Source organism: Elephantulus edwardii, unplaced genomic scaffold (genome assembly GCF_000299155.1).
Source record: "Elephantulus edwardii isolate Elephantulus edwardi_28Jun2011 unplaced genomic scaffold, EleEdw1.0 scaffold00039, whole genome shotgun sequence".
Taxonomy (NCBI): domain Eukaryota; kingdom Metazoa; phylum Chordata; class Mammalia; order Macroscelidea; family Macroscelididae; genus Elephantulus; species Elephantulus edwardii.
In genome coordinates, this window is record NW_006399789.1 from 15675019 (window position 1) to 15686827 (window position 11809).

General features: G+C 36.9%; 1 protein-coding gene across 1 annotated transcript in view; it reads right to left on the reverse strand.

Annotated features, from left to right (window-relative positions):
- AKAP7 (A kinase (PRKA) anchor protein 7) overlaps positions 1–9978 on the reverse strand; it is a 184675-nt gene extending 174697 nt beyond the window's left edge. The window contains exons 1-2 of the mRNA XM_006885026.1: positions 9906–9978; positions 9088–9219 (exon numbers count right to left, since the gene is read on the reverse strand). Of these exons, the coding sequence (XP_006885088.1) occupies positions 9088–9219; positions 9906–9978 (205 nt within the window). The remainder of the gene's footprint in view (positions 1–9087; positions 9220–9905) is intronic.
- Between the last annotated feature and the right edge of the window lie 1831 nt (positions 9979–11809).

Here is an 11809-nt window from a genome sequence, read left to right on the forward strand (position 1 = left end):
GTCCATAACATGTGCTAGGAAGCATGTTTCTTACCTTCAAAATCTGTCTAGTGCTTTGTTTCTCTAAAAACATTTGATGATCATGTGTTAAAAGGGAAATATACTTCAAAGGGGATATACTATGGATTGAGTGGCTCATTCCCCCCCCCAATATGTACTGCAATCCTCCCCCATACCGATATAGTGACAGCAACAATGGCTTAAGCGCAGCAGAGATCGTGAAGACAGAGCAGGATGGGGCAAGTCTTCAATCTGTTGTGCACAAGGTTCAGACAAGTCAGCTACATGACCCCTGACAAGCACAGCATGACCTTGTTTGGAAATAAGGAGATTTCTTTTGTTATGTCAATGAGGCTACACTGAAGTGGCTGAATTTTAAACCTAATCATTTTTAGTTACAAAAATAACAGATTAATCCAAATTATCTGTAAATGTTCATTAAAATTATTAAAATAAAATTTAAAAAGAAAAAAATAACAGATTAAGGAAGCTCTGGTGGCCTAGTGGCAAGAAGCAGCATTGTAATCCCAGAGGTACAAGGTTCAAATCCACCAGATGTTCTGCTGGAGAAGGAGCAGAAATATCCTCCTGTACCACTCAGATCCAATTTGATGGTACACGCATAAAAATTAGTAAAATAAAATAAAATTTTTAAAAATAATAGGTTAGATAGAGGACATATAAGGACAAAAGCAATGATTTACATAATCATCTAGCTTTGTTGTTGTGGTTGTTGTTGTATCCTTGTGATACAACACCCACAGGGGATCCTCCACAGGTTTTCAGAGGCAGTAAATTAGATGGGAGGAGATGGCCCATCCTCTCCCAGAGCAGCTGGTGGATTCGAACTGTGTGCCTTTGGCATTACAATGCCCCTTCTTACCACCTGATCATAAGAGCTCACCAGCTTAGTAATGACGTTATTAAAGATCAGTGGCTGCAAAAGTAAAATGTGGGCTAAATTTGGTCATACACCTTACATAGTTCACTGGATTAATTTCTTACTTGGAAAAAAAAATCAACATGACTGTTGTAACGTGCCACTCAGTCAACTACAACTCCTAGCAACCCTACATAGAATAGCTCTGAAACCTGCCTATCCTGAGCCGATCTCACCATCTCTGACACGTCTGCCCCCAATGCCACAGTCACTGTGTCAATCCACCTCACCCAGGGTTTTCCTCTCTTACACTGACCTGCTACCCTTACACTTCCAAATGCATTTTAGAAATGCAACATATTCTACTTGTTATGGTATTTATCATTATTACAATAGCCATTTCAATGTATTTTAAAGGCTCTGCTCTGGTTTTCTAAGTCTAACTGTGGTATGTGCTTCTTTTCTCTTCTTTTTAACCTAAACCATATGTCAGTTTATGTAAATTACTTCATTTTTTCCTCAAGTTCTATTTATTCTCTCAAAATCTATAGAAGAACGAAATAGGAGAGAAACAGCATCATTTCTTTAAGCAGTGCACTTGTTATTGTTGACTGGTCCTTTGTTATCATATTCACTCTTAGTATAGACTCAAGGGCCACAGGTTTGTTTTGCTTTCTTTTGTTTCCTCGCTAAAACTCAAAGAATGAATTTGGTTTGCTTACTGATATTCCAGCAATTAAAATCTCTGAAGAAACCATTCATAAAACTTCTTAGTTGTATGATTTAGAAATTGCCATCTATATTTCACAAGGGGCCCTGGTGGCACAGTGGTTAAATGGTCAGCTGTTAAAATATTTGTAGTTACTCCTACCAGATGTAGCAGTCTGCTTCCAAATGGGGCAGTTTTATTCCATCTCAAGGGTCTTTGTGAGTCAGAATCAACTTGATGGCAATGGAGTTACATTTTATACAAATTATTCTGGCCTGGCTATCTCAGTAATATTTGGGTATCTCAGTAATAAGGGTCCCAAAACCTTAAAAAATAAACTTACTTCCCTCATTAGGTTTCTGTGAGAATAAGAGATTAAAAAACATTCAGGAATGGGCTAGAATTAATCAATATTATTAATATAAAAGGTCAGTCTGGAAGAACATATTGTTGTCAACATTTAACTCAGCAAGTTTATTTAGACAAAAAAAATGTAGAAACATAAAACTAATGAAAATTCACTGGGGGAGCTGTCTGCCAATTTTAAGGACTTTGCAATGTATTAGCAAACTGAGTTTGTTCAACAAGCTTATGAGAAGGCTATCATTAGTATTTTACTTTCATGTTGAAAGACAAGTTATTTGCTCAAAGCAAACAACAAAATAGCACAGAAGCAAAATATGAATCTTGACAGTGTTGACTCAACGACAACATTTTTGTTGTTATTGTTGTTGTTCTGGTTACACGTTTATTCAACAACCAAATAACTCCCTCAAACGCGACTGAGGCAGATGATCCTATTCTCCCCCAAATCTGCCTCTAAACCGTAACTGAGCTGCTGACCCAGCCCCAGCCTTGGCTTTCTTGCCAGCACCAGGAAGCACTGTGTTCCGTCTCTGTCAGCATCCCCTCGAGTCAGCCTTTCAGCCCTTCAAATCATGACCTGCCAGTCTCAGGATGGCAGGTAGAGGTCATCACACAGATATTAGCTGATACCCTCACTGGTGAGGTAGCAAGAGAAATGTCTTTAGGCAAACTGTTCCTTCAGATGGCCCTCATGACATAAAGGTTTGACATTCTTTGCTGCCACTTTGGGGTGATTTGGCATGTGGACATCCTTCTTGTCCACTATCACCCCCTCCTTAAAAAGGAGTTCATATATGGCAATCGGGTTCTTCTTGGACATCAATATCACAACAGTGGCTGTGTCCAGAGCCAGGACCCCACACCTCCACTGTAACCACCCGTTTTACCCTATAGTTAGGACTCTGTGCACGAAAGAGGAAAGGAGCCTCCCCATATTTCCACTTACCAAATCAGTAAGGATTAATTCCTCAATACCAAGTTTTAACTACTTAAAACTGTTAACGGTATTTTTTTCATAAAAAATAAATTTTAAAAAATTGGAAAATTAGATAAGGAGATATTTTTGGAAACAGGCCACATAAACTAAATCATCGTAAACAAATTGCACATACAATCATTTCTACTTCCTTATATGTAGCATCATATATAGAACTGTTTCTTATGTATAACATGTTGGTCTTGTTATGTGTCATTGATTATGGCACATAACAATGGATCTGAACCTTATCCAGTGCCATTCTCACCATCTCTAACCATTATTCACTATTAGTCACCCACCGTTACACTGTGTCAATCCATCTCATGAGGGTTGTCCTCTCCTACACTCACCTTACACCTTTCTAAGCATTATGTCCTTTTCCTAAGACTGGCCCCCCTAACAACATATTCCAAGTATATGCAATGAAGTTTCGCTATTCTTGCCTCCAAGGAGCACCCTGGCTGCACCTTTTCCCAAGCTTATTTGTTGTTTTGGCAGTCCATGCGATATTCAGCACTCTTCAACACTACAACTCAAAGGCACCAATTCATCTGTCATCTTTAGTCACTGTCCAACTTAGAGCTGTATAGCACGTAATTGAAAATATCATGATTTGGATCAGGTGTACCTTAGTTTTGAAACATCAGCACTTCAGAGAGATCCCTAACAGCAGACTTTCCCACGCAATACATCTTTTGCCTTCCTGGTTGCTAGTGCCAAGCGTGATGACTGTGGATTCAAGCAAGAAGAAATTGTTGACAATTTCTCTTTCTTCTTCATCCATCATGATGTTGCCTAATGACCCAGTGGTGAGGATTTTTGTTTTCTGATATTGAGATGTCAAGATGTAACCCATAGTGAAGGCTGCAGCCTTTGATCCTCTCCAGTAAGCATTTCAAATCTTCCTCACTTTCAGCAAGCATCATCTACATAACGCAAGTTGCTGATGAGTCTCTGCTACTGATGCTACATTCTCCTTTGTAGAGTCCAACTCATCAAATTATTGTTCTGCAGACAGATTGAGTTATGTATAGAGAAAGGACACAACCAAGACATACACCATTCTTCATTTTAAACTATGTAGCATTCCATTGCTCTGTTCAAACAAGTTTTTTGGTCTAGGTATAGGTTTCACATGAGCATAATTAAATGTTCTGGAATTCCCATTCTTTTCAATATCAGCCATAAATTGTTATGATCCACAAGTCAAAAGCCTTTGCATAGTCAATAAAAGACAGATAGACGTCCTTTTAGACAATACGCAATTATTGGTTGTTTCAGGTGTGTTTTAATGTCATTTGTGGTAGTATTAAATCATGGGATAGATCCATTCATGGGACTCTAGTACAAGAACACAATCTTCTGAGACAAAATTTCACTCACAAATATGTGTGTCACAGGGCCTTCTACAAAATATCAAAATTGAGGAGGCGGGAAAAAATTTCTAAGCAGACTATTTGAATAAGCTATATTAATGGCTGTAGATTATGTATTATGCAACTATATATTATAAAAATAGTACTTCTAAGAGCTGTGTTATATACATGTTTGATATATGTATGTATGTTTCATTTTTTCCCTTTCAATATTATTATTTTGTAAAAAGCCTGTGACACACATGTTTGCGAATGAAATTTCTTCCCAGAAGACTGTGTCCTTGTATTAGAGTTCCACAGCTGGGTCTGTCCTATGATTGAAGACTGCTGCAAACTACATATAAAAATACCAAACTGATAATAACATATAATCATTCAAAGTAATATCACTTGACTGTTCAGTATTTGAGTACTCAGAGTATTATCATCCTTTAGAAATACTTTCATTTTTCTAAATTTAACAAGTGCATCATTCTTTGATAAGTACTAATGAAACTGATAAACTTTCCACATATTTATTCGATTAATTCTATCCTTTGCCCAGCACCAATAAAAAGGTCCCAGTACATACACTCAAACTCAGACTCACTAATATTGAATCAGAATCAACATGGTCAACCCTCTTGTGGATCTCCTAAGCTGTAAATCATAAAGGAGAAGACAGCTCGACTTTCTCCTGTGGATCAGCTGGTGGATTTGAATCTCCAGAGAGCCTCTGTCCTTGAGTTAACAATGCAACTCCAACTCTAACCTGGTGGACTATGTCACCAGATCTCCCTCGGTACACATAAGGTACTCAAATACATGTTAAGAGAATTCATTAATTTATTGAGTTTGCTCTATTTTATTGTTTTTCTACTCTTTAACTGAAAAAGATATCAACTTGTATTTTATTTTGCACAGGTATTTCAAGTCTTTTTATAACAAAATATGGGCAATGTATTATATGATTTCCCACTTAACTACAGAGAAGACAAAGAACATACTTAAACCTTATACCAGGTACAAGCACTGAAATTTACTTTTTTTTTTCCAAATGTTAAAATAGATATTGTCAAATACTCAAGGGCCTAGTATTTTTTAATATCTCTCTCTCTCTCTCTCTCTCTCTCTCTCGTTGTGTACTGTCGAATAGGATCCAGTTGGCACTGGGATTACCCCTCTTCTCCAGCAGAACATGTGGTGGATTCAAACCGCGAGCCTTTGGGATTGCAGCACAACTTCCTTCCACTAGGCCACCAGAGCTCCCTAGAGCTTAAGCATTTTTAAACTTCCCATTGTTTTCTAACAAGTTTAGAAATGTTAATTATTCTTATTTTTAAAATCTCCAACAATTTTAAGATTAAAATAATGAGGTTAAGATAACTGGAATCAAAATCATTTTTAAGAGAACTAAATTTCAGAAACTGGAAAACATTAAAAAATACTCATGAAGATTTTATTTTGAATATTGAATTAAATATAGTTTGATAATTAGAGAATAGATTTTTTTTTCCTCTGACTGACAACAATTAAGTTAAAGCCCGTGACAGATTTACACTCTAGAAAATAGACTAAACTTTTCCCATCAATAGTAGAATAAGTCCCCATTGTCAATACCCATTCTCAATAAGCACTAACCCAAGCATTTCCTGAAGGCTTATTGGATTTCTAACAAGAACAGATCATTCAAGCCTAGGTCAACAACTCACAATGCTGGACTTTGTCTGGAAAAATCTCCAATCTACAACACAAAAAGTGTGGCTCGGGTTATACTATTTCCTCAACATGTGTAAGTAATTTTCTATTATTGTGCAGTACTAGTGTTTTAGTCACACATCTTTCTCAAATGCGGAATTCTATGTTCATCATCAAAATTATTATGATCATAATTATTTACCTCACCCAGAATTTTAGCCTTGTAATTACTAGAAATTTTTCAATATTTCTTCCTAGATTTCATACAAACTTTTATCCTCTTACTATCTTAGTGGCATTGAGGACTCTGCTTCATAGGGTCAGTACGAGTCACCTCCGACTCAATGGCACTTAACAACAATAACATCAACATAGAGAGAGAGATCAGCTGGCCCAATGGACAGAAAGTGATGCTACCCAGCCAAAGGTGGGTGACTTTTAATCCACGGCCCTCGGGCCTGCCTTTCCTTGTTTTTGTTCAAACATTCCTCTAGGTCGTATAGTCCTGGTGTGTCCACCTGCCATACAGCGGGAACCTGGGGTTGCTGTGAGGCTGAACACTGTGACACTGATGTGTCAAATGCATTAATGGTTGGTTACCCATGGCAGACAGTGTTGGGTGAAACTCCCCGACTAAAACAAGCTTGGAAACAGGAGTGGCATCCACTTCCGTAACAGCTTGCCTCCAGAAAAACTCTATGAACCTGGAGAGAGGATGAAAGACACACAAGTGTTGAGAACTCTCCTTCATAGGGTCGCTATGAGTCGCCTGCGACTCGATGGCACTTAACAACAACAACTATCTTAGTAAAAACTGGCAAGCTGCTAAAATAAGTTAAAATTTATAGGTATCATTAAAATTTTCTTAACAATTCTAGTAAGCCAGTCTCCTCTTATAATCAAACAAATAAAATATGTGAAGTTCTATTCAGCAAAACTGATCATATAATGCCTGCTTATGAAAGTGTACCAGCATGGAAGGTTGCACCACCACTGACAGCTGGAAGACAGGGGACCAAACACTTGGGAGGGAGTTTTCTTACTGGCAAGAAGTCCTCTTCCTATGATGTTGCTCTTGGGAGTACTTCTTTCCTCATTTCTCTGCCACAGTTTCTACCAGAGTTTTGGAAGTTAATTTATAATTTTTACCCACCAAAGGAAACTGAAGAAACCAACTGTAATGAACAGAAACTTGAGATTTCAAGGATTTGTATCTATAATGGAGCTTACAAATTGACAAATTTGCAAATTATTAAATGTAAAACAATGTCAAATTAAGTCCATGGAAAATGCAAACTATCCAGTGACTGGACACCAAAACTATCTAAAGATTAACAAGAAAAATCTAGTTTTCTACATATCTATTATAAAAAACAAAAACAAAACCTTAAAACCAAAAACAAACTCAACTCTCAAAAACTGTTAGTGTTTCTGGTTTGCACACAATTGTACTATTTGTTCCTTACTGTTTTAGTAATTGTTATGAGAGAACAAGTTGTCTCAAACAACAAAGGGGTTTGCTTTAAAGGTTTTGTAAATACTATTTGTACATTATTGTCTCTCTTGAATTGCTTTCACAATTGTTTCCTTGGACACATTACATTATCTCTTTTCATCTGTACAATAACACCGTGAGGTTAGCAAAGCAAATTATCTGCATTTCACAGGTAAAGAAGTTCACTTGGCACACTTTACATGACCAAAGAGAAAGTGAAACAGTCAAAACTTAATAGATTAGTTCTTGTTTTTCCCTTTATACCACTGATAATAAGTTGGAATTTAGAATTTGAGATGCATCATCTACAAAAGTAGACTTATATATGCTCATTTAAAGTTTAGACCCTAAAAACATTTAACACATAAAATCTCAATTCCCAAAGAGTAGCTAAAAATAGACTTGTGGTCCAGACTAAATTTTCATTTCCACAGATAAGACAATTTCTTTCAGGAGATAAGTATCATACTGCACAGCTATGACCTTATTCATATGAGTGACTGGCCGACCTCCAGGACCCATCTTCTAAAGAAGTAACCTTTTCTTTTAGTGCCAAAATCACACACGTTCCTTCACTCGGTTATTAGTGGCTACTCACCTCACCAGGACAGATACAAGAACACAGTCCCTGCAGAAAAACAGCAGTTGCCTTCTGAGATTCTGGATATAGCTTATTTTCCAACCTTAGCAAAAACTATTTGCTCACATATATCAGATAAGTGCCAGATAGGCATAGCAACCTGCTGGAGGGTCAGCTATAAATCGGCTCCGACTTGACGGCAGACAACACAGGTAGGACAGTGAACAAGTTCCCACTCCTGGTCCACTGTAACTAATGAGTGCTTCAATGACAAGTCAAAGACAGGAGCAGGGTGAGAGGGAAAGAGCCACTGCGACAATCCATCCCATGGAGGGTCTTCGCTATAGTCAGGGAGTATTTAATATCGTGACACACTTCCTTATTTCCTATTCACATGAACCTTGACTTAAAGGCAAAGCTTATTTTCAACAAAGGCAGTCCTAAACATCACGTCCACTGTTGTTTTCACACCTAACAGCTGATTGAGATATTTCTGTAATTCCAACAGTAATTCAATGTTGTAAACAACAGTTCCAAAAAGCTCTGAGTGGAGCTATCAAGGATTTAACCAATGCAATAAATGCATATTTAAATAGAAGCTTGACAACTAGCCTGTAAACAATTAGCCTGTAAACTCTGCCAGGGCTAGAAAAGCGTCTGTCTTCTTCATTGATGACCCCACTTCACACCTAGCTCACTCCCTGGCTCCCATCAAAGGTCAACCCTTGTTAGCTGAATGGGTACTACTGAGATTAGCAGGACTTCCAGAATAAAGGAAGAAGGAGGTTATCAATCATAAGTGTCTGGCCTATTCTTTTTAGAAATGAACTATGGAATAATCTAGCCTAAAGTATCTTAATATTACCCATAAGCCTTTGGAAAGGCATTACCAATAAATACAAATGACTAATTAAATAGCAAAGCACAAAAACATGATATATATTTAAGGTGATGTAGTTTATTAAAGAAAAAAATGCATTTATAACTATTATTGCTTTTAGGTATGTATTTAGTAATGTACTTACTTTCACAATCATCTTTTATATCTATAGTAATAAATGGCATTTCTTCCAGAGAATTCACAGTACTGGCGTCCAACTCCTCTGATATTATCTGTTCTCTTGATACATATTCACACTCATCAGAATTTATTCCTCCTTTAAAATATCATAAAAAGAAAATGGTATTACTTAAGTTGTTATTTTTCTATCTTATATTCAAAATCAAAACATCTCAGCCAACTATAGTCAAGAAAATTATTAAGAAATGTCACAGTTTGTATTTAAACTTAAATACAAACTTTAATACAATTTAAATGTAAATTTAAAAGCTACTGTCAATTCTCAAGATCCTCTAGAGTTCTATTCTATAAAGCCAGCATGAATTATTAAATACTGAACTACCCTCCCTAGTGAATAGGGAACTGTGCTGCTGACCCAGAGACAGCCAGTTTGAATCCATCTGTTGCTCTGCAAAAGAAAGTTGAACAATCTCCTCCCATGTTCTTTAAAGCCTCTGAAAAGCCACTAAGAGGATCAGAAGTGAGTTGGTCCTGACTCCATGTCAATGAATTGACGTTGTTTGAGTTTAGCTACACTCCTGAGGGAAAAGCAGGGTTACTTTCCTACAAAGCTCTGGACACAATAGTTTTGACAATACATCAATACATTATCTTGTTTTATGTAAGTTTCTATTTAAAGACAAATTATTTAATACATAGAGACCCTGGGCCTTGCAAACAGCCAATATGGTCAGATGGTTAAATGTCAATCAAAAGGTTAGAGGTGCATGTCCTTCCAGAAGTATCTCATGAAGAATCTCAGCAATCTACTTCCCAAAACACCTGCCACTAAGAGCTCTGTGGCACAGAGGTCCACAACGACGTGCATGCAGTCACCATGAAGTGGAGTCGACATAAGGGCGGCCTGTCACTTAGCCTACACTGCTGACTCATTCACATTAAACTCATAGCCAAAAACGTGACCATTCATGCCAGGATGAAACGTGTCCAACAAATACAGCATAATTACATGAGGTATATCACAGCCCATTATACTTGGCCTTCAACATTAATTAAATCACCACATTTGAAGACCATTTTTAAAGAGTTGAGATCATCAGCAAAAGCATAAAAATGAAAAACTCTAGAAATGAACAGACTACATAAAGTATGTTCATATACAGTATGAAAGCCTAAGCAAAAAAAGTTGAGCGCTGTCATGCTGGCTTCAGCTGGGAACTTGCTTTCATCACTTCTTACATGTCCACAGATGACCGACCACAAAAGCACACAGTATGTATCACAGAGTGTACAGATCAATTTTAGCATAGGTGAACTCATACATTCTAAAACCACAAACAACAATTGGCTATATTTAGGTAAACAATATGCGTATCATTTTCTGAGCAGGCATGGATGGCATAAAGAGTGAGGTATTTGACCTAGAATGGTTAGATGTCTAAACCCACTGAGATGTGCCTCACAGGCCAGGCCTGGCAGTCTGCTTCTGAACGGTCACAGCCTTGAAAACCTGACAGGGCAGATCACACACAGGGTCATCACGAATAGAAATCGAAAGGATGATAACTAACAACATACTACGTTCTGCGTATATATAAAAGTATATGTTAAAAAACAAACTTCCAAAGCTTTAACATTTTTCTAAAGCAAAATACTCAAGTCAGAGTTAGGTGAAGACTGATTGATCTTTGTCCTCAAGATATTTGCTGTATTTTATTAATTCTAAAACAGGATCTTTGGGGGGAAAAAAATCAATGAGGTTTTTGTCAGTCTTCTGGCACGCTTATTTTTAACAATATCATATCACTCATGTGATGCCATGTGTACAAGTCCTGATAATTTTTTTCTTAAACATTAAAAGTTGTTTATCTGTATTACCATTCTTGACACAAAGTACAACTACAAATACATGGCTATAACTATGCTATTTTTTAATACAGTTATTAAAAAGCAGAAGAACTTAAAGTTTTCCAGATAGCTCTGTCATAACAAGAATTAACGCTGAAGACACATTACACACTTGGTCTTTTATTTTCTTATAATATGTCTTAGATGGAAGTTAAAGGAATAGGGAGTATCAGTTAAAACTGACAAAAGAAACTGCTTACTTTCTAAACTGGTGATCTCTCAAATACCATTATTGTCCATTGCCTTTATCAACAGACACAAAAATTGCCTGAATGAAGACCGACCAATATTCTAAGATATTTTTGTTATTATACCCTATCCCTTAACTAAAGGGTAATTTCCCATAGTATTAAAGAAAGCAGGGAGTGGCATCCACTTCTGAAACAACATGTCTCTGAAAACACTATGAACTTTGATAAATGTAGATAGTTGCAGAGGGACTTCAGGCCTTTTGTTCATAAGGTCACTATCAGCTATGCTCAACTCAACAGCAATCAACAACAACATAATTAAAGAAAGCCATTAATTTTGGTATCATTTATATATTAAAATATAACACAAGAAAAATACATTCCACTAGCAACACAGCTTATAGCATGCAACATAATAACATGATAAGAGAAACCAGATGGTTCCAGAGTAAACAGCCATCCTAACAGTATAATTCCATTTTTCAGGAGACACAAAGAGACAAGAAACTTGCCCAAACAACAAGTTTACACAGCTAGAGAGGGAGCCTAAGAACTCTGTCCCAAATGGCTATTTTCCCTTAGAAATCAGGTTTCTGGCTGTTTGCTCTAAAGCTGTATGGTTCTTAA